Source organism: Linepithema humile, chromosome 6 (genome assembly GCF_040581485.1).
Source record: "Linepithema humile isolate Giens D197 chromosome 6, Lhum_UNIL_v1.0, whole genome shotgun sequence".
NCBI classification, from domain to species: Eukaryota; Metazoa; Arthropoda; class Insecta; order Hymenoptera; family Formicidae; genus Linepithema; species Linepithema humile.
Window position 1 is genome coordinate 6284263 of NC_090133.1, and position 23624 is coordinate 6307886.

The 23624-nt window shown below is 44.9% G+C and overlaps 1 protein-coding gene across 10 annotated transcripts in view; it reads left to right on the forward strand.

Annotated features, from left to right (window-relative positions):
- gro (groucho) overlaps positions 1 to 23624 on the forward strand; it is a 65006-nt gene that overhangs the window by 20479 nt on the left and 20903 nt on the right. For 4 of the 10 annotated variants that reach the window (XM_012377503.2, XM_012377502.2, XM_012377504.2 and 1 more), the window contains exons 3-9: positions 6820 to 6926; positions 7331 to 7406; positions 14289 to 14333; positions 20595 to 20657; positions 20749 to 20823; positions 20998 to 21030; positions 21595 to 21957. In XM_012377503.2, coding sequence (XP_012232926.1) covers positions 6820 to 6926; positions 7331 to 7406; positions 14289 to 14333; positions 20595 to 20657; positions 20749 to 20823; positions 20998 to 21030; positions 21595 to 21957 — 762 coding nt within the window. Of the gene's footprint in view, positions 1 to 6819; positions 6927 to 7330; positions 7407 to 14288; positions 14334 to 20594; positions 20658 to 20735; positions 20824 to 20997; positions 21031 to 21594; positions 21958 to 23624 lie in introns of those variants that run through there. The other 6 variants (XM_012377506.2, XM_012377507.2, XM_012377508.2 and 3 more) reach the window with 6 other exon arrangements.

Below are 23624 nucleotides of genomic sequence, written 5' to 3' on the forward strand. Positions count from 1 at the left end.
ACAAGCAAAAATTTCGCTCGCCGAACGGCGCGCCTCGAATCGATCTCAAGGGGGTAAATTACATTTCTATAAATATTCCGTATTGTGTTGCCAAATATTTCGTTTGGAATTCATCGCGTCCCGGAAACTCATGAATTATTTAACCGACGACACTTCGCGCCGTCGGGAAGTCGACGGAAGCCCGGGATCGCCGAGGATTCCCCGAGAAATCCACGACTTTTGGCACCAATTTCTGTCCCCGTTATACATCCCTCGATCTCTTTTTTCCCTTCTCTCTCTCTCTCTCTCTCTCCCTCTCCCGTCTTTACTCGAGCGCTGACAAGTGCTTTTTCGCGGAGGGACGAGTCTTGTTTTAGCGCGGCGCGGCAGGTTAAGGGGGATGAAGCAAGAAGCACCCCCCGGGGGTGATGTTCATTGTGGCACGTGTGTTTGAAATGCGCGCGAAATGCGCACCTGTGCACACACACACACGCACACATACACACACGCGTAGACAGTAGCGCGGAAAACGACGCATCCCTCACGGCGGATCTCGCGCTTCGCGGCGTCTGAGAGACGCGAGTAGAGATTGTTTCGGTCCTCTCTTCCTCTTCCTCCTGTTCCTCCTTCTTCTGCACCACCTCCGGCTTATTGCGCCGGCTGTGTGCGGCGAGGAACGTCTGACCTTATAATAATCATACCGATATATAGAGGCCAACGGGGACTCGTAATACCCGGCCTGGCTTGCACGTACACGCGAGCGGGTCCATCGTTGCGACACGGACGTGAGGTTACGCGACGGAATGAGAAGCGGAGGTATGTTACACGGGATGTTCGAGAATCGTCGATGTTCTCTTGACCGCGGACATTAAGAGACAAATTAGATAAAGTTAAAGAATCCCTTGCTCCGAATCTCGTATCGACTTTCTTTCAGCGAAAATTTAGTCAACCACATTTCTCCCGTAATTGTCCGACATTCAGCGGTGGACATAAAGTTATATGCATTCCATAATTATGATGAATCTAAATGTATTAAATCCATTAGCTATCGATATCATTATATAAGAATCTCATTTCGCACACGATATGCTGGATCAGTTCCTAATTAAATTTAAGATTACTTTCAATGAAGAAACTATTTTCTCTCTCGCTGATAATCGACCTAATTAGCGCGAGCGTTCGATTGTCAGAAGTTACCGATATCGAGGGGGAGGGTGAAGGATATTACGGTGGCTGCTTCATTCCCCCCTTATTTCCTACGGCTACTCATTATCATGGCGCAGGATCGACGCTTATTCAAGGCGCACGCTTCCACGCGCGCCAAGAATTTCACCACGTGCTCTCGCTCCGCGCACCCTACCAATCCCGCGTATGTCCCTTCTGTTGGCTCACCCCTCGGCTGTGTACTCGTCCCGTTTCTGCCCTTCCCCTTCTGACGACGAAGGGCATTTGTTAGCGTTCTCGCTGTGCGCGGACGTTGATCGAGCACGCGTACGCCCTTAACGCACTCCGAAATCTCCACCGCACCCATCCTAAAGGGATTTTACGCGAATTATACGAGCGTCCGTACGAAAACTCGCCAAGCCGAATGCGCGTCGTTAGTCGGATAGAATTATCTCCGACTGCCTTCAACTTCGAAGAAAAAAATACTGGAGCTTAAATAGAAATAACAGGGTTTCGAGAATTGATCTAATTATTTCAGAAGTCTTGATGAATTGCATTATTGATAATCGCGAGTTAAATTTGTGCGAGCACAAGTTTGAAATTAAAGTTTCGCAATCAATATTAAGAAGTAATGCAAATAATTAATATATATAATTATTAATGCATTATAAAAGTATTTCAGAGAAAATTTATACATTCGTGAAACTTTCTTTATTCACCGCTGCCTCTTAAATATCGACCCAGTTAGCGCAGTGCGAAGCTAAAGCACCAATATTAAAAATACTCAGCGTTCGCGACAAAGTATCATTGCTCGAATGCCAACAGAGTATCCTAAGCATCTTTACTGCCGCGGTGAGTCTCGCACAATCCGGTTACTGCGCGCAAAATCCTTCGCAAGGGGATCGCGTTTCTACTAATTAACGACGGCGATTAATGAAATGAATCCCGTCGACATCGACGATAATATCGAATGCGCCTAGTCACTACATAGCTTCGCGGATGAGATCGATTAGCTGTGATCTCTGCGCTTCGTAGAATGATTACCCGTCTGCCTATTCTCCGACGAGAATTGTAGCAGGGCTGTTTCTGATTTAATTTGTCGAAGTAGAAGCGAAGCGGTAGTGCTTTTTTAACTGATCGCCTCCGTTTGGGCTGATTCAAGCTTATAAACTGACCTTAGTCCCTTTTCCTTCTTTTTCTGGCGTCTTCTAATTGCACGTTCAGTACTTGCACACGGCCGAACCGCTTCTCTCGAGTGGACCAATCGGGACTTAATTATGTTATGACAGCGACGGCGCGGAGAGAAATGAAATAATTACGCCGCCTCGCTATCTCGTAAAGGCGGACAACCTTTCTTTTCGCCGCGAAAAACTTGTTAGGACGAGTATGAACGGACGCCAGCCGCGTCGTCTCGAACTCGCGCGCTTACTTCGCCAAACGACGCGGCCTCTCGTTTCTTTTTTTTCTCCTCCGCTCGCGGATACGATATCCATTTTTTTGCGCCGCAACGAACGATTACTTCTCGCATCATCTCCCTCCCTCTCTCTCTCTTTCTCTCTCGTTTCTTCTCCTCCCCCGCCTCGTCCTCCGGTCACCCGTCGCTTTTAATGGCCATTCATGCGCGTAATCGCCAGATCCACGGCGCGCGCGCGCATTTCCGACGATGATGCCCGGCCTCATTATTTGCGCAGGATGCAAGTCGTGTACACACGTGGCACGCAAGTCGTCCCCCGCGCGCGAGTTTTGTTGTTGCTCGTTGTTCCATCGGCGCGCCGATGTTTATTCAACTGCAGCTGCGTCAGCGAGCTTCGGTGTCTGTCGAGCTGCATCGCGACGTGCCTCACGATGCGTTGCTTCCGTTAACGGTAAAGGATAGACTTAACCTGCAAAAGTACATTTGCTTGCAATAGTGCAAGTTTTACTACACAATTTAAGATGCCAAAGTTAGCAGCAATTTTCCAATAATTGTAAGTTAAAATCGCAAAACGATGTAAGTATCGAAGAAAAGCAAGCAAAAAATACTCTGCACTTTCAATAGGAGCAATAAAAATATTCTTTATATAATTAAAGTAGAATTGTTGTAATCCCAAAGAAAAGTTTAAAGAAGCGGAAGCTAAAGTTTATATAATTAAAACGATGTATTACAGTTGCAACAGTTGAAGGGACCAATACAGGCAACGTAATACAAAAAGAAAATTTTGTTTAAGAATCGCGCGCGCTCTTATTTTCGATGTTTTACCACCGTTGCGACGGCGAGAGGACGGAAGGGAGATGGAGGGGGGGGGGGCGACGATTTATATCCGATGCGTGTCCGCTGCTCGTAGAAGCGCGCAGGACGCCTTAAGAAGTGCCGGCTTACGTCATCCGATCTTCGGGCCCCGCGTGTACCCGGGCTCTCCGAAGACCTATTACCTTATTTACGATTCGCACGGCCATTATCTCCCGGCAACAAAGTGAACCAGCCGGTTTTTCGTTACTATGTCCGCGCGTGTATACTCGGCGGTGTGAAAGAAAAAGGGGGGGGAACCCCTTTTCTCGGATACGAAAGAGAGACCAGCACAAAAGACACGCACAAACAGCCGCGCAGTTTTGCGGTCGTGGCCGTGCGGTGCCGGGAACGGAGGGAGGACTTTTGTCCTCGCTTCTTAATAACGCCCTTAACGTGGAAGACACGTGGTGATCCTGGCAGAGTTGCTAGAGCTCCTCACGCTATTTCGATATTATCGGAGTATCGATATATTAGGTGCAAGCTCGTTATTTTTGCGTTTTATTATTGGTTTGGTTACCAGTTTTATTTAACACACGCGCAGCTGCTCTCTCTAAAAGATAATAATAACAGTTTAGTTATAGTGTATATTACGATAGTAAAAGAGTCGTTTAAACAAAAGTTCGGAGTGTTTTACGTTTTTTTCGATGAAAGCTATCGTTATATTTCTAAGACGTCGAAATAAAAGTAGCAATTTCGGCAACGTTAATAAGTACCATCGAGTTGTAATGACTCGTTCGATGGAGCCTTTAATTTTGGAACATGCGATTTCAGTTTCCGTCAAGTATTTATAAATTGGCATTTACGTCAGACGCGTGCTACCGCATAGTGGTAATCGATCTTCTTCTCTATTTCCAAAGCTCTTTGACGTAGTTCTTACATTGTTTATTATTTATTATTTTCGTTCAAGCAAACCAAACTCGAATAAACCAAACTCGAATAAACGAAACGTGAAAGAAGTAATAATTATTAAAAGTAACAGAAAATAAAAAAAATAGAGATTAATAAATAATATATAATTTAACTAGTTAATTATTATAATAAAACATTAAATTTTGGATATACATTCGTCACTTTTATCTACTTCACGCAAGTCTATCATCTATAAAGTAGTATTTAATTTGAAGAAAAATATATCTAATAAGTTCGATGAACTGAAAGCTTCTTTGTTGAACAATTTTTGAAATTACAGTTAAAGTTTTCGCGACGATAGAAATATTTGCGGTGAAAATATTTGCGCGGGAAACGGCCAAAGCGTACGTTGGTGTTTGTCAAATCGCAGGGGCATAGTACGTTAATTAATTTCCACCGATGGATCGCCGTACTGGTCGCTGTTATGAGAGAGCGGGGGAGAGCGAGAGTTTTCGATGAAAACGAATTTGTCGTTGGCCGCGATGCGACACGACGCGCCGCGGCGCAACAACCTGTTCGATGACTTTTCCGTTTGATGATTGCAACAAGTGAGGCCCACCGCCGTGCTCTCTCCCGCGCTCTCCCAAACCATTTTACCACCGACAGCCATTCCCCGTTTCGCATTCAACAAGTGGCCAAATCATTCAGCGCGGGGCCGCGTTTCCTCGAAAAATCGGAATTTTTTTGCGGCGCCGTCACTTGGCCGGTCATCGATCGATCTATCAAAACGTGCTAATGTTCTTCGCGGCGGCGGCGGCGGCGGTGGCGGCGGCGGCGGCGGCGGCGATGGCATATCGACGCGGGAAACTCGCGATGATATCCCGAGCGAGATCATTAGCGGCGCCATCGAGGCTGCAATTTTTTTTCATACACAGTCTACTACTTTTATTGCGCTGTAATCAATTTCTCTATTTTCGAAAATCCACACACCATCCCTCGCGACGTAATGACAGTATTCAGCGCTTCGCTTTTAAGAGGCGCGCGAGGCGCATCCCTTCGAAATACGATTGACGCCCTTTCACCACAACGTAATCATTACTGTCATCGGGAAGCGCCGATCCTTTTCTCCGTAATTTCAGTCGGCGCGCCGAGTGCCATTGGTGGTGTGTGTATATATATATATCGCTCTCTTTCGCTCTTACTCCGAAGAGAATCCGTGGTGGTGGACTTCGAAAGAACCTCGTGGTATCTCGTGGAATGGGTCTCATTAAGGACGCCTTCACAGCCCTTCATCCTTGGCTCTTCAGGTCCGCGCCTTCGCTTCTCTTTCTCTCCTTCCTCTCTCTCTCTCTTTCTCTTCTCCGTCCTTTCTCGCCCCCGCTCGAGACGCTCGTCTTTTATACCTGGCTCCCTCCTGCTCGCATTCTGGGCTCGGTCCTGTACGTTGCGTGCGCCTTATGTGCCCGAAGGCCATTCGACGCGCTGCTGGTTCCTTGTCATCTTCGACTTTAAGCACGCCGCTGCTTAAATGTGTTTTCAAAGGTATTCACGATGAAACGAGAACTACCAGCGTGCTTTCTGACCGACTGCCTGCCGTAAATGTCTCTAATCGTGAATGCCTCGAACGCAGGTAGAATGTAAAGAAAAAATCTCGCAGTATCCACACGTAAAGCTTTTAAAACTTAAGACTAATCGATTTCTTCGAATCGAACACCTCGCACTCCACTTGACTCCACAATGTATTATTATTTATTTTCCCATAACTGTTAGAGCGCCGAAGGCGGTCTCAAGAGTGCGTGCGAAAAGTGCCGAGCAGCGCAATCACGCTTCTCATATTCATGTCGAAAAATGCAAACAACCGCTGTCGCACTTTTTTCTTTTATTTTACTATTCAACTTATTGTTAGCGGAGGATAGCTCTTATCAGACGGTTGTACAGTTTAATGCATTCTCCATTTCTCATATAACTCAGAGATTAACTTGATTTCCCGAGGCTACCACGTCGCTCAAACTTTTCGACACGATTCAAACGGTTAAATAATTATATTAAAATATTTAGAATTATGAGAAAAAAGGTAATATACCGTTTTCTATTATGTGGCCACGCGAAAACTCTGCGGCTAAGATCAATTTTATACGACGAAAACAAATAGAGCGTCCATAGAGATTAAGTTTTTGTGTACACAAAGAGTACTCCTATACATTTTCGATGATGAATATCTCTCTCCCCGTGCTCTGACAATAAGCAAGGCAACCTGTGTACATAAGCGCGGATAAGGTTGCTCCATTTATTCGTATTAATAGCGAGAAAGAAGCGCACGTGGACGGCTGGCTGGCCCCGGAGTTAGAAAGATTAAACACAATGCCACAAAGTGACGGCAGGGGCTGGCTTGTCGCTCGGCGCGGATGCCTCAGCTTATTCGTCGCGAGTGCATTCCGCGCGCCACGGCTTTAACGCCCACGTGCGCGCGTATTCTCTATCCGCGTTCTCTCCCGGTATTGTCGTGTATACACAGCTAATCGAATCCCTTCGTTTCCCTCCCCCCGTTTTTCTTGCAGGGCGGCGGCGGTAGCGGCGGGGCTGCGGGCGGACTGAAATTCACGGTGGCGGACACTTGCGAGAGGATCAAAGAGGAATTCAATTTCATCCAGCAGCAGTACCACTCGTGAGTATCTCTCTCTCTTTCTCTCTTTCTCTCTCTGTCTTTCTCTCCCTCTTCATTCCTGTCCTCTTTATCTCTGTCCTTCTCTTCGCCATTCTCGTCGTTTCTCTTGTTTCTGTTTTCTCTTACTCTCTTTTCGCTTTTCTGCGTTTGCCCCACTGTACTCGTGTACCTTCAAGTTTTCACGATTATTCAAGACGACAGTTTTCCGTTTGCATTTTTCTTCTTTCCGACGATGCCGATTCATGCGCATCGATCGATGCATGCTACGTACGTCTTTCTTTTTATTTCTCCTTGCTTGTGAGTTTTTTTATCTGTAGCTAGTGCATATTTTATCCTTTTAAATCTTGCTCTAATTATTCAACTAACTAATTCTATCGAATCATTTTTTGCTTTTCATTTTTCAGACTGAAGCTTGAGTGTGAGAAGTTGGCCAGCGAGAAGACCGAGATGCAGAGGCACTACGTTATGGTAAGGCACTTTGTAAGTTCCTTTTTGTGTCTTCCCTCTCTTCGATCGAGTCTTGTTATCTCTTTCTTTCTTCGAGTCGAGAGCGATTTCGACGAATTAATCGAATAATATTTTATTCCCCCGACCGCGATGATATTCGTGGCTATATACTTTTCCATTTTCGATTATTCTTTCATGAGTAAAATGTGATAATCAGCGAACTGTTTATAATATCATAAGAAACTTTATACCGAAGACCGATATAAACAAGAGAGTAACCGCCGCCTCTCTCTCTCTCTCTCTTTCTCTCTCGCGGCGAATATTTAATCCATCGTTTCTCGCAGCTTGTGCATAATGCACGGACTCGTTAAAAATAAAATCGAAATTCGATTATCGACTTCGCGTGCACCGCGAAGAAGCCTTCGAGGAGTCTCTCTCGACTTGCGTTCTTATTGGCACGCGAGAACACACGCTAGGCACACCGGTTGTTTATCGATAACGCGAGCACGAAGGAACAGGATATTATATAAACGACAGACTCTCGCGCGCGCGGGGCGTTGGTGCCCATCCTCTTCGTTTAAGGAAAAACGATCGATATTATTCTCGCTTCATATTGCCGGCTCCTCTGCGATTTAGTTCCATCAGCGCGAAGGCAATTAGTCTAGCCAGCCGTACTAATCGTATCATCGGTATCATCAGTAAAGAGCTTAACTTGTACTTACCTATATTAAAGTACAGTACTAACATGTACCAAAGTATTCGCCGCAAGTATCCGTTCCTTTCTTATCTCCGCGAGGCGAGCCGGATGTCGTTATTGTCATTACCGCGATAGATTTTTCTTTTCTAAGCGTACAGACTTGCATAATCTGTAAAGAAATGTCTGAATTTGCAATAATTTCTTCGGAAACCAGCGCGATTCTGCAATAATATTTGAATATTTCGTTTGGAATCTTTAATATCTGTAAAATAATTTCTCTTATCCATTAATGCGTCTCGTGAAAGTGATAAGTAAATCGAATTGTGTTGCTTGTACCGAGAAATTTGGTCTCGTTTCAAAGGCGATATACTAGACGGGGAGCGTTGATACCGGAAATTGAATGCTCCGAATGAAATATTGGCTCGCCCGTACCATCGCGAATAGCTGCTACAAAAAGTCACGCGTCGGGTTGCAATCAAAGGCTTTCTTAGAATTCGTTCATAAAACGCATAAAGCACAGTTGTGAAATACATTCTGATATACGCATTTTTTCCCTAATCGTTTTATGTGAAAATGTTTGATTTTCCGGGAAAGCTTTTTGCGAAAATGTTATTTTCATGAAAGACGCCACTTATGAAGAATTACGTAGAAATTTCCGAGGTATATTCTATATTTTGCGTCTCGTCTTTTCCGCGGCAAATCAAACTCACGGGAGACACGGTGGCTGGATTGAAAATGGGAAGTAAAAATCAAGAAGCGCAGCGCGCTTTTGTCCCGATACAAAATTCAGCGCTCTGTGTGAGAATGCGCTCTCGCAAGGGCATCGGGCGGCGGTTATGCGTTTCTGCAAACCGCTTTCGAGATGCAAAAGCGAACGGCGCGGATTGGAGGGTCAATAATCTCGTTATGCTCAATCGTGGACGCAAATTTCAGCGAAGCTGAACTATATTGCGTATGTTTACTCGGTTGATTTTCAAAATTTTACGAGCGCTTGTGGAAATCTGAAATTGAAGCTGATAGCTAGAAGCTGGTGAGTCTAATGCTATGTAAATGGAAAAAAAATATACTTTACGCTAATTGCATCGTGTTTGCATTTTATCGCGATTAAATATAAAGATTCGAAATTTAAACCCGGAATCGTTTCGGAATTATTACGGAATTTTATAAAATGTACTCTAGTGATTATTAGTCTATTTTATAATTCTGTTTATTGAGTAAGGGATATTTCTCTTGGGAATATTTAATTTGTTATTGGTTCTATCGGTTTTATTTTATCATTCCGTTTGCATTAATTACGGAAATGCACGTTGTAATTTTTTAAACTCCCCCGATTCTATTCGTTAACGTTCGAAGTAAATCCGGACATCGCGGAGTGTTATAATGCAGATACCTCGGATTTGCGCGCTTAATGCATTCCTAAGAAATGCAAATCCAAAATCGCGCGAATGCGAAGGGCCGGCGGTGTTTTGCATGCGAAAATTGCTCCCGTTCTACGCGAGCTCCATTAACACCGTTAAAACACGCAGGTTAAAGAACTGTATAAAAATAAAAAAAAAAAATAAAAAAAAACCAAGAAGAAAGAAAAAAAAATTAATCCCGCGTTCGCGTCAGATCGATGTCGTCGCTGTAACGTCGGGGATCCTTGGATTCCGTGGTCCTACACCACTGCCTGCTGTACGGCCGATCGTAATTGTCGCGAACTATACTGTCTCTGTAAACTGCTACACCGATGTGACACCGTGCAAGCAACCAAGCAGCAAGCTGGGCCGAGTGGAGGGAGCCGCGGGGGGTGCCAGAGGGAGTGGATAAGGGGGGTCGGAGGTGACAGAGGGGTTGATGGGGGTTGGGAGTTGAGCCGGTAATCGATATCTCCAAAGTAAACGAAGAGAGAGATAGAGAAGGGGGTGGCAGCAGCAGCAGGAGGAACGGTTGCAGAGACAGGGGCCGGGGGGGGGGGGAGGGGGTTGATAGAAGTAGCGGGGAAGAGAGAAGCAAGGCTCGTCGAGGGAAAACGGAGCGAGAAAGAGGCAGAGAGAGACGGATAGACGCGGGGCGGTGAGGGGGGAGGAGAATTACAGAGACAGAGAGAGAAATTGATGTCGAGGGTTTGTCAACCACCGACAAGTATTATATACGTGCAAGCCGGAGACGCACGCGGGGTCGAGGGCGCGCGGGTACGTCGGTGTGTGCGGCCGGCACACGGTACGTACACCACGCTACGCCACCGTGTCTCTGATATTCTAATTCCACCCTCGTGTATTCCGGCCGCTCTCGTCCCCCCCGTCTCTTCCCGCCGTCGTCGCCACCGCCGCCGCCACGCGCGCGCAACTTCATCCTTCGCGATTTTCATTAGGGTAACGCGCCGCGTAAATCCGCGCGCCGCTTCAATTTTTGCCCCTTCCACGCCGACTCCGCTCTTCTCCCCGGCCTTACCCTCTCTTTCTCTCTCTCTCTTGCCTCATTCTTTTGTTCGCTCCGTCCTACGGATCATCGCCTTTCTACGTCGTTACGCGATATCTTTCCCTTCTCTTGTCGCAATACCGCCAACCATGTCGCGCTTCTAGGGATTTGATTGATACGCTTGTACTCGATTTATTTGTAGGATGTACTGTAGATTAGTAGGTTGTAATCAGTGTTACAATTTTTGTGAGTATATTTAGTTGTAGTTTAAAAAAAGCATACAATATTTAATTTGAGAATGCGGAGAACTCTACAAAGAATCTATCTTTAATGGAACAGATATTTTCATCTTTATATTTGCTATTTGTGTAGGTTTTCTTTATTTATGGTTTATATTTTTGCTTTGCAAATGTGAGAAGTGTATTTTCGAGGCAACTATATTTAGTTCTCAAAAATACAGTACAGGAGGAGTGATATAACTAAAGTTAACTTGTTTTTCCCAGGCAACTTCATCTTTTATTAAGATGTTTGTTTGTCGCTCTAATTTATAACGCTCCGAAACTCTTTTATCCACGGCATTGGGAAAAACAAGAAAGAAGAGCATTAAAAAAAATTGTCCCCCGATATCAGTTTGAACGAAAATAAACAATCGGTGCTGACAAACATTTGACGCGCTCCAATTATTATGCGCGAATCATCGCTCGTTGCATTCTTCGAATTCCGAGTCGTCTTCCGCTCGATTGCTCGCAGGAGCTTCATATTTTTATCATGGCAACTTGCGGCGCATCGTCGGTGAATTAATTCTCCGGAGTGCAGCTTGAACGAGAGGTGGCTGCCGAGCGTCGTCCCATCAACCCCTATACTTTGGGAATAGGAGAGGAGGGGAAGAGAGTTAGTGCCGCTCCGTATCGTCGAAAACAGACGGGGTGAGCGAAAAACTCCGAATCCCCGGGTCGTCGGAAAATTAATTTGATTTCCGATACGCGAATGTAATGATCGAGCGGGCCGTGGAGAGGGGAGGGAGGGAAAATTCGATGGTACCGGATGAGGGGCGAAAAAAAAGGGGGATAGAACGAAAAAAACCTTATCGAAAACGGGGCCCGGGGTCGTCGCGCATCTCCGATCTGCCCACGAACGGGAAGACTTTCCAATTATCTATGTTTTTTCTCCGCCGCGTTTTTTCGCGCTGCAACAAATTAAACGTAACCCACATCCCTGGGGCACGCTTCTCGATTACTCTTTGTTTTCCTCCTGTTTCCACAGTTCGCCGTTTGCTTTCCGCCCCGTGCTCGCGCGCGCGCTGGGGTATGCCTGGCAGATTGCATTTCTATCCCTCTGCGCTGCGTTGTCCTTCCCTCGCAAAAAAAAAAAAAAAATTTTTTTTTCATCAACACTCGCAAAATTTCGCGTCGTGACGCTTCGACCGTGACGGATGTTCGATTGGCATTGCCGTGACTGTTCCTTTATGCGTAGAAAATACCATTACAGAATTCTAGAAGTAAAATATTATTTTATATAAATATAATCCTTTTTATATCTATAAATAATATTTAGGAATAATATGTAAATAATATTTAGAAATAATTTTTTATTATATTTATTAAACTTATTATCTTATATTTATCAATATTTTCGAACATTATTTACAAATAATACGCGAATAAATCAATGATATTTTATACATAATATTATTGTAATAATTTACGTTATAATTTTACGTATTCGAATATGTGGGACACCGTGAAAACTGAGGAAGAAAAATCTCGCCGTGCAATTCGCGAACGGTCGGTTCACACCCGGCGCAATTCACACCGGCTTATTAATTATCCGTTAATTATCCGCGGGCGCGGCGTGTAAATTTCTGCGAGGCGAGTCAAGAGAGCGGATGCGAATGAAAAAGGAAAATGGGGATGGGAAGAGAGGCGAGAGAGCGACAGGCCGAATCGCGGAGTGCATTCAAAAAGGAGAGCGCGAAAGGAGGATGATGGAGAGAGAGAGGGAGTGAGCAAGAGAAAGAGGAAAGGGGCGAAATGTCGAGAGCGACGAGCGAGGTCGTCCGATCACCCTATCAAAGGCTCGCTACTAAAAGATCCATATCGAGTAACCGGAGGGGCGAAATTATCGGTACAACTCCTATTATTGGGTTCCGAGGTACGTGAAAATAGAAAATGAGAGGGTAGATGAGATCGATATCCGCGGAAGTTCTGCCGTCGTTGAGAGAGAGAGTTTTCTCGTTATTTGATTATCGACTTACGCCCCAATATCTTTTCTCCAACCGTCCAAGTCAAACTTCGTGCCTCGCTTAAAGACGTCCTCGACGCGAATAAACGCCGACACATTGCTGTGTGGTAATTTAATTGAATAGATTTGAAAATTCAGTTAATAATTCATGTAGTCTAATTGCGATAATCACATATGTTGATGTGATAAAATAAATGTGATAAAAGAATCGTCGTATTATGGATACGATTATAAAAATGAAAATATTATTTTTATAATATTTATATCATAATTAAAATTTTTTATAAGAATAAAATGTTTGCAAGAGATACGTCACACACACTTTTGCATAAAATATTAGTTGTACTCTGAATGTTATAAATATGATAAATTTTTATTTTATAATTGCATAATAGAATCTCTCGTCTTCTTTATTTTTATGGTCACAAAATATAATATCGCACAATAAAAACCGTGATAAAACCGCAAAATCTAGCATACGTGTTTATTGCGATAAATAAATGATTATTTTTCATTGCTCAATGTAGCATTGGTCACGCGTGTGTTTTTTACGGGCGACAAGGACTTCGAGGAAGCGAATTATCGAGTCACCGTGTTTGCTGCGCGATACGATCGCCAAGCAGAACCAGCATGCACACAGGCGTAGACAAGGCGCGCCGGGATCGTTTTGCAAGGAGGAAGGCTTCGCGCGCGCCAAGTTCGCCGAGCGTAGTTATCGACTGCATTATTAAGTCGGTATATTTCCGTGGCCGATGCTATCGATCTCCGGGCTGGGTATCTCTCGGCCTGGCCTAGTATATATATTGTCTTCTTTCTCTTTCTTTCCTTCTTTCCTTTTTTTCCGACAAACTGCCTCCCCTGAAGCCATTCGTCTCCGAACGAGAGCGGCGGACACGCGCGGCGCTAAGCGACAGCCACTAACCGATTTACGATCGTGCAAGCGTATCCACCGAACTGCATCGCGTACGCTCGGATGCAGTTCACCGAGACATATGTACGTGCTGGATCGAATGGCCACCGCTACGGCCCTTCTCTGTCGCATCCTCATCCGCAGAAATTCACCCACGAGAATGCGGACAGTGCGAGAAGATCGCATCGGCCAATTCATCGACCGTTCCAAGCGATTCGATGCGCCTCGAGAATTCCACACTTTGGTGTATGAGCTATTTTAAGTTTGCTGGAAAAAAAATGGGATTTTGAACTTTTAGCATTATATATTTTTTTAACATAAAAATAAAAAAAATACGAATATAACAATAAAATTAAAACGGTTGCACAAATGTAATTTTTTTTTCATGTATTTTAAGACTTTAGAAAGCGGCAAAAGTGTCAAAAATTCGTTTGATCGATAATCAACCGTAGCTAAATAATTTATGGTTGCACCCGCATGCGTTCACATACGACTCGAATGCAGTCAACTCAGTTTGAACGTAGAACATTTTTATGGCTGACACTTAAAAACGCAATAATCTTTCGAAACTCGTCTCTCGCGAGTTTATAGCCGTGTGTCGTTTAATATTTTAATCGTATAATGCTTTATATCTGAAAAATATAGCATTGTTTCTTTTTTGTTACAGTACTATGAGATGTCGTACGGCCTCAACGTTGAAATGCACAAGCAGGTAAGTTTACGCTAATACGATTTTCGGAATAACTAATCTTCTCGATCTGGCGATTTAAATGTATAAAATTATGAGTAATATTTCTCTTCTAAAGATGTAAGGGTGATAACTTGTTGTATGACTTAAAACTAACAGAATATTATGCTTAAACAAAAAAAAAAGTATCTTCGAATATTGTCAGAAAGTATCCTAGATTCGTCAAACTATCGCGTTCGTTTGAATTGCGAGATCGGATATGTGATCTTTAACTAGCCTTGCGCGGAGTTAATCAAGATCACATTCAACGGCGTTAAGGACCCGAGCAGGTCCCTCGTTAATTGAGTTCGGGGAGTATGTCAGTGGATCGTCGGAATCGGCCGCGGCCGCAAATGAGGGGCGCGGGCGACGGACGCGTTTAGGCCGGGAAATCGTGTAATTTCGGCTAATCAGGGGAAACAGCGGCGGGGCGGTCCCCTCTGTCAGCAATTTTCTTAAAAGCGACCACGGGTAGCCCCACGGCGTCGCGCGGCCATGCTCAAAAGTGGGGCTCCTGAACTCCAAACAACCCTCCTGCCGCCCCGGCACAACGAGCTGATATTCATTAGCATTAGCGGCCGATCATTTCTCACCCTCGTACCCCGAGGCGGCGCTTAATGGGCTGAGGGCCGAGACGCGCGCGGGGAATTACCTTCTCTCGGATAGTTATAGGGCGTAGCACGGTGAGATCACCGCGGAATTGTTTCCGGCGAATAATGCACGGAGAAATCAGGGCGTCCCTTTAAAAAAAGTGACGCTATTTCAATCGGCACCGCTGATTTACGCGACGTAAACTTCAAAATTTGTCTCTTAAAATCAGTCTCGGAAAAACAAGGCTATTGAATTTGATTTGTTTAATGACGAAAATTGGAAATGTGATATCTTAAATATAATTAATTAATTATTATAATTGAATTGTCTATCTCGGAAATATAATGTGACATTTAAGCAAAAATAAATTTCTTCTCTTACCTAATTTAGAAATCTCAAAATCTATTTTTTGATACTTACATTACTTTTTGAAATAACAAAAATCGAGTTTGTGCGTTAGTGAGCGCGATAGAAGATTCTGAAAGATCCATAAATTCGTGGGATAATAATACTCTTTGTCCGCTAATAAAAATTGGAAAAGTAAGACCATTCCGGATCGCTGAGAAAATCAAGTCAGAGGACACCGCGACTGCACAAATTGCAACGGAGATAATGTAACGCGGCGGATTCACTTCTCTGATGCTAATTGAAAGAGAAATGAAAAGTTATCGGTTCTTTGCGACTCTCTCTCTAATTAACCGTGATAATATCACGCTGGCGCTATGCGCTCATGGACGACGCGCGATTAAATATCTCTGCCAGCTTATTTACATTAATTGCCATCTTTCGAGCATATCCAGACAATCATCGCGCGCTGTGCATAAAATCAGATATGACGTCTTGAAGAAAATAAACTCGATAGATTTCTAAAAACAGCTTATTCTGCATGATAAAAATAATGCAGCATATCTTTATTTTTGTTAGTAAAGTTATAAAATTATAATCTGTATTCTAAAAATTATAAGAGTTCAATTTATAATTAATTTTTTTTCTTAATATCAAACGGAACTTATTATTTTATAATTTTATAATTTTACATATAAAATAATTTTACATATAAAAGTTACGCATACTTCGATATATTAGTTAAAAAAAACTTGAAAATTGCTTAAAGAATTCGTCGTCAAAGTTAAAAGAAGGCTCTAGGTTTTATACATGCAATTACAGGATTACGCTTTATTGCTTCGCCGATCCTCTCGTCCTTTTCATCCATTGTCAACGACTTAATGGACACCCCAAAAATGTATTTATTACTTTCGTCCCGAGATTCCGCGTCGCGTCAGTCGGCCCTCCCGTCTCTCTCCCCTCGGCCGGCAAAAAATAAATAAATCCAACTCCCTTCAGGCGGTTCCCGCCACTTAGCCGGCTTTCGAGTCGCGGTTTTCTCGCTCCTTTTCAATTTGAGTCCTCGAATGAAAACAATCTTCCCCTACGAGGTTAGAACCTTCTGTATCTCTCTTCGTCTCGTCTCTTTTTCCCGTTTTTCGCCACCCCTTTCGTTTTTACCCTTTTCACTCACCCTCGCTTCTCTCTGCCCTCGTTTCTCTCATTCTCTCTCGCTCTCTTCTTCTCGATTTCCCGTTCGCATCTCCTCGTTGTGTTCTTCTCCATTCTGTTAGCCCGTCACTCCCCCGCGCTCGGAACGCTAGCCATCCCTCGCATCTGCGACCCTCGTATCTCCTGCCGCAGCTCGAAGTCGACATTTGCCTCTCACCCACCCTACCGTGAAGCCCGCAGCCACCACTTTACCACTCTCTACTCGACTAACTCGAATTTGTTGGCAATGTCCCAGTTCTTGTAGGTACGATTACTTCTCCCGCTCCATCCGTCTCACCCTCTATAGCGGTAGTCTTGAGTTTTCTCTCTCGGTCACCCTTGCTCGCGAACATTGGCTCGCTCGTTCGATTTAATTGCGCGATATAGACCGTGTCCGATTGCTCGCCGGGATTTTCGATTCCTCTCGTACGCGGTAACGGAATAAAGTTCCAAAATCCTCCTTTGACACGCCACTTTACGCGGATATCTTTTACGGGGAAAAATCTTGGAAATCCTTTTCGATCGTTGGACATCGTTGGGGAACCCTCTTCAAAATTGTACCGCTTTTAATTCTCAAATTAATGCGATATCGTCCGATAATATCGCCGATGAAACGTTTTTATTATCAATCGTCCTATTGGGTTCTCGTGCTCGTCGGATTCCATCGTGCGATCTTCACGGGAAATGAGATTTGCAGTCGACGCGGCGATAGAGAAAAATGGGCGGCTTGCAAAAAGCGTCGGCGGCTACGACAAAAGAAAAGCGCGGAAGAGAAGAGGGGTGGGATAAACCGGGCGAATCGGCGTGGCGGCGGGGTGTGGGGGCGAGACGGAAAGGCGGGGGAGAGGGGGCTAAAAACACATCGCGACGCGACTGGTCGCGCGTTACGTTCTCGCCCCGTTCATCCATCGAGTCGTACGTACGTACGTACATACGTACATTCGGCCGCCGGCGTATCTGGCCCGATAACGCTTATCGCTTAATTGAAAGAGCCGTCCTACCGGCGCTGGTCGTTGTCCCGCTCGATTAAGCCGCGATCCACGGCAATATGTCGCGGATACGTTACGCGCACGCGATGGCGAAACCGGGTCATTACGAGGTTTGGAAAGTTGCGGAGGAGCCGGGCAAATCAGAAGAGCGGCTGAGCAAGGAAGTGGAATGAGAAAAATTCATTCCGCAATAATGTTTACCGATGTTTCAATATTATCTGTCAATATTTTAATAGCTATGTTGAATTAAAAAAATATACGAATAACAGATTAAGAAAAGATGAAAAAATTTAATTTTGCTCTATTCTTATTAATTCTCATGGTATTTATTTTTGTATCTTTCGATTCTACAGGCAGCTCGTTACATTTGCCGTGTAAAATAAAAATTATTCTAAAAAAGAGATTGAGTAGCGATGACTTTTCCGTTCTCGAAATGAATCGAGCCACGTTCAGAGATTGTCACGAGTTACATCATTTCTAAACGCGAGAATACTCTCGGCGGGTGGACATTTCGAGTCGGCGACGGCATTCTACCGAAAAAGCGCATATCTCTTTGAAAGAATATTGCCGCGGCGTTGTTGCTGGCCGTTGTTCGTCGATACGAGAGTAACTACCATTTCCCATCGCGGGTACGCCCCGGCGCCCGATAAAAAATGTGCAGGCTGACCAATTGCATATAACTCACCCTGCTTTTCCAGTTCTTCCTGCCTTCATGCATATATACGTCTATCTATCCGTGCGTTCTGCCTTCTGCCCTCTCTCTGGTCCTCTCTCTCTCGCTTTCTCTCGCTTCCTTTTTTTTGTTCGTTCTCTCACTCCTTTTCTCTTTCGGTACGCATCCCCCTCTCGCTCCCCGTCTCTCACGTGCTCTCTTTCGGCGGTCGGGGGTCGCTTTTCCAGCGCTCTCTCGCCCGTACACACGTGTCGGCGTGCGAGCGAAAGAACGCGAGTGTGTATACGCGCTTTCTCTCGCTCGCTCGCTCGCTCGCGCTTGCTCGCACGGACACCTACGCCGCGCGCGCATACACCATCCTCGGGGTCGTGTATTCGAGTTCTTTTATTTTGCCCTGTGGAGGTAGCAGAGGGTTGAGTCGAGCGTGAGCGGAGAGAGCGCGAGGGCTGGGGGCGATGACATCGATTTTTTACCCGTTGCTAATCTCAATGTTACCTCCTCCTCCTCCTCCTCCTCCTCCACTACCTCTACCTCCACATCCACCACTTCCTCCTTCTCTACCACCCGTTCGGTCATCTCCATCCCCCTCCTCATCCCCCCGTCAACTCACTTCGTTCACCCGCCCGCCGCCTCCGTTCATCCCGCACCCCGGCCATCCGTTTTGCGGGAAAACGTGCATGTGCATCGGGCACATTCGAGAAGGAATAACCATTTTTTCGTGCCGGACAACACTCGCTCTCCGCGTCGCCCGCGTCCTGCAAATTCTCCTCGTCTCCCAACCGCCGCCTCCGACCACCTCGCGCAATCTCCCCCCTCCCCCCGACACCATTCCCCGCGAGTCCTCCTTTTTTTTTCGTCGAACCTTTTTTCGTCGCCCTTCTTCTACACACCCACAACCTACCCATTCCACGCCCGCCCACCCCCTTTGCCACCTACTGTCGAACAGGGCGAAATCGAACTGACGTGGACGCGGCAGTTTTCCATCTTTCTGTTCCCCGCGGGAGCGATGACATTTTTTTTCGGTCCCTCAACTTTTAGATCTACGCGCCCGATTCGCCTGACGTGGAAATATCGCCGGAGCGATATCGCCGCGGCGGCGTCTCTGTCGATTGCGAGCCCGCCACTAAATAATTATGCGCGGCCTCACCTTCGCTAATTTATCGTCGCGAGTTCGTAATGATTGAATGAAATAATTTAGTCGATTAAGTCGCAGCTACAGATTTTCCGATTATAAAACTCGTTATTATTTCATATTTAAGGATATAAAAATAAGTATCATTTCCAGATATAATTCCCAGTGTGCTCTCGAAAAGAGAGAAACTTATTTTAGACTTGATTAGATCACTATGATTAGATAACGGCTTGCAAATACGCTTTTCATATCGCTGTCATTCGAAAGTCACGTGGCGGTCGTGAGCTCAATCGCGAATCGATTCGATCGACACACATTAATGAGTAACCACCCCCTTGTATGTTATACAAGGGTGAGTTGAGCCGTGCTCGTATGTTCGTCGAGCAGTCGTCGTCGCGACACGTGATTACCAACGACGTAAACCCGAACACTGTGATATCCTGTACGTTTCACACACACACACACACGCGCGCGCACGCACACACACACACACACACATGTATCATTTGAATCGCATTCGCCTCCCTCGCATTGCACAGCCGGCCTCGATTTCTCAATTAATACCCCGAATTATTCAAAGTATAACCGCGTGTGACGTTAAACCTGGGCGTGCGATATTAAGTTCCGAATAAATTTCCGGTGTTACTTGCGCAATTTTACAAATGGATCGGTCATTCCGAAAGCGACACGAGTTGTTCCGTAATTTTCGAAAATGGAGGTAGTTAATGGAATCTGTAATAAAAGCGTATTCGCGGTGCGTATAAAAACAAATTCGTGTCAGGAATTATTATCTAGACATTATTCTCTCGCTTTAGTATCGTGCTTTACACGCGGAGAAAAAGGATTTTGTTATCGCAGCTATTGCATATTCAATGTGAAAACAATCAAACTTCGCTACCACAATCAATTATTTGACATTACAGCAAAATCTGTTTTTTAAAATATCTTGCTGGACAAATTTATTTAGAAATGGAAACAAAAATCAGCATTTTCCGTTCAAGCGAAATATTTTATCTGTAGCAAATACATTTTGCCATTGCAGTGAAATAATTTATTTTGCAATTTTTATTATGCAATGATATAACGTACAGATTTAGCAAAATTATTTTTATATAGTCTAACAAATTATATTTATTACAATATTAAAAATTTTAATTTTTTTCTCCACGTAGACATAATATGTTCCCCGTATTTTTTTTTAAATTACAATTTTTTTTGTACTTTTGTTATTATTATTATTGCAGTGACCAATGAGGCAAATTATTTAACAAACATTTGATACGAAATTTACGTTTATTTGATTGTCCGATATTATGTGTTTGCAGACTGAAATTGCCAAGAGGCTGAACGCGATAATCGCGCAACTGCTTCCGTTCCTAGCGCAAGAGGTGAGTCTTTGACTTTCTGTTTGGCACGCGTGCCGCGCGATCTCACAATCGAGTGTGACGACGACGCGATAATGATAGCATGACATTGCAGCATCAGCAGCAGGTGGCCAACGCCGTTGAGAGGGCAAAGCAAGTCACCATGTCCGAATTGAATGCCATTATCGGGGTAAGTGGTCGCGTTCTTGCCATTAACTTCCTACGTCATCGACTTTAACGATGGAGATCGCAGATTTGTGTCACGATAGAATCCTTTATATAAATAAATAGTTCGCGAGCTAGTGAGAAACTTAATTTTATAGTTGAATATATGCTATTTGAATGATCTTTCTGACTTTTGCAGCAGCAACAGCAACAAGGTCTCCAGCAACTATTGGTGAGTGTTTTTTACGCCCCTTTTAAAATGCAATTTAATTTTCTATATTTATAATAAACTTCTCATTAATTGTTAAATGATGATTTGGAATTATACTACGCGATTGTTCCATAACCCAAAGTTTTGCAATGCATTGTGACATATTGTTGATGTAACAATCACAAATTGCTGTTAACAACGATGGAAATAATTTAATATGTTGACTGCCGGGCAGATTATTCGATTAGCTTTATAGTGAGCTAACTAGAAATTATACATCCATTATTATGTAAAGAAGTGCAATTTTGCAAAACTCGTTACTCCCTTTAATCAGCTTCTTATCAGCAACTACCTCACATCGGCAATGCATGCAACTCTCTAAACACTGTTGCGTGCGTTTAATGCGATAAGTTAATATCATCGACGGCCTATGCGGTGCTCAACGTGTTAATAGAAATAAATTTTAAATTGAAACGTAAAATGTACATTTAATATGAAAAAAAAAAAAAAAAAAAAAAAGAAAAAGAAGATGAAAGGAAAGTCGATTGTGTATTGTTACAAGATATTTTTATTTCAATATCGCAGCAACAGATCCATGCGCAGCAACTGCCCCATGGCGCGGTGGTCGGCGGTCTTCCGCCAGGCGGTCTGCTAGGCTTCGCAGGTGCGGCCGCGGCGGCCGCAGCCGCGGGTGTGCCGCCGCACTTGGCGCCGCCGCCGCATCCCGCGGCCGCGGCTGCGGTCCAGGCACAGGCGCAAGCGCTTCTGAAGCCCGCCGATCTGCAGCAACATCGCGCGGCCGCGGAGACACCTGAGGACCGTAAACCGATCGCACTGCCGGACGAGAGGCTCGGCCACCGTTCGGTCTCACCGCCTGAGAAATTTCGCAGCCGCACGCCCGACCTCGAGAGCGACCCCAAGAGACGAAAGGAGGAGAAGTTAGGACATGTGAGTAGCAATACCGATTGTGAAACTATTCGACGCGATTCTCGCACCGTTCGCGACGCGCCGATGCGCTCGAATCAGTCGGCGATCCGACCAGCACTTGAGTCGATCCGACTTGAGAGAACTTTCGGTAAAGTAGCTATTTATTATACGAATGCTTGCGAATGCACAGGATGATTTTATTACAATTTCAATCTCTGATCGAATGTTTTTGAATCAAATAATAGTGGATTCTAAATTAAATTTCAATAAAAAAAAATATATATATAAAATTGCAAATCGTTGAAAGAGGAACATTTTGTAATATGATAGCCTGACAAAGCTCGCGGCGCTTTTTCCTTTGAATGAGACATCAGAGGGGGGGGGGGGGGGGGGAGTTAACGCATCGATAGCAGATGCGTGCTGTTGCATTGAATATTGCTCGTTGGTCAGTGCACACTTAACTCCGGCATAGACCCGGCGTAGGAAGAGTAGCGGCGTCACGGCGGACGGCGCGTTAGCCGAGAATTAAAATGCTAATTGCAGCGACGTCGAAAGCCGATAAAACGGCCGCCACTCTCGGTGGCCGAAGCGAGCTCGACGAGGGGGACGGGGATGGAACAAAGAGGAGCGCGCGTGAGCGAGCGAGCGCGTTATATCGCCAGAAAGTAAACGCGAGAGTAATAAGAGGGCCGAGTTTAGGATCGAGTTCGAGAGCCGCGCGAGAAAGGATAGGAGCGTCGATATTAACTTCCACTTAACCGTCGAATCCATCATGGGAAAAAAAGAGAGAGAGAGAGAGAGGGAGAAAAAAAAGATGGAAAGTATCGTCGATGTAGTCTCGTCGTGTGCCACCCATCTCGGCTACTCTCCCCGGCGGAAGCGAGCGTCCCGACGTGCGCGCGAACCAAATGCAATCATGCGTCGCGGAAGTTTCCGTCGAAATTGGATTACCCTCGTTCGCCGCAAAGGCGGAAAAAAAGGACCTGACCTGACCTGACCCGGACTCCTGCCGGTCAGGCGGAATCCTAATCTGCGGGGAGTCGAACGCGGACGTCTATTTCGCTTCGCGTCAATCTGTAGCGAAATTTCGCAAAAAACTGTTGTTTCTTCGTTCGGAATCGCGCGACGGTAAAGCGCGACCTCCTTACGAGACGTAAACACATTATGACGGGAGGGTGACAGGAAGGGAGGGGAAAATACGATGGGAGCGTGGAGGAGGAGGAGGAGGAGGAGGACGTATAATTAAAAACCGTGAAAACAGGCGAACAGTTAGCCGGGTCGTCGTGCTCGCACCGACTAAATTGGATTATTTTTCTCAGCTGCTCCCTCATCCCCTTCACGCGCCTCGCTTACTCCCCCTCTCTTTATCTCTCTTTATCTTGCCCTGCCTCTTCCGGTGTTCTTCTTTCGGCGCTTCTTTCGCGCTGATTAGAGCGTTCTCGCGCGAATACATCAGTCTGTTGTGTTTTTTTTTCTCCCTTTTTTCCCTCGCGCGACTGTATCCATAGATTTGCATTAATCATTTGTTCAATTTATTTAATTGACGTCATAAAATCGTTGAGAAGTGCGGCAGTTATCTATTACACGGGATGAGTCGCAATTCAAACGGGTTATGCCTCTTTTACGGTTGATGATGGCAAAAAGTGGTGGAGAAAAAAGTTGAATGGTTTAACGATAGCTAATCTCCT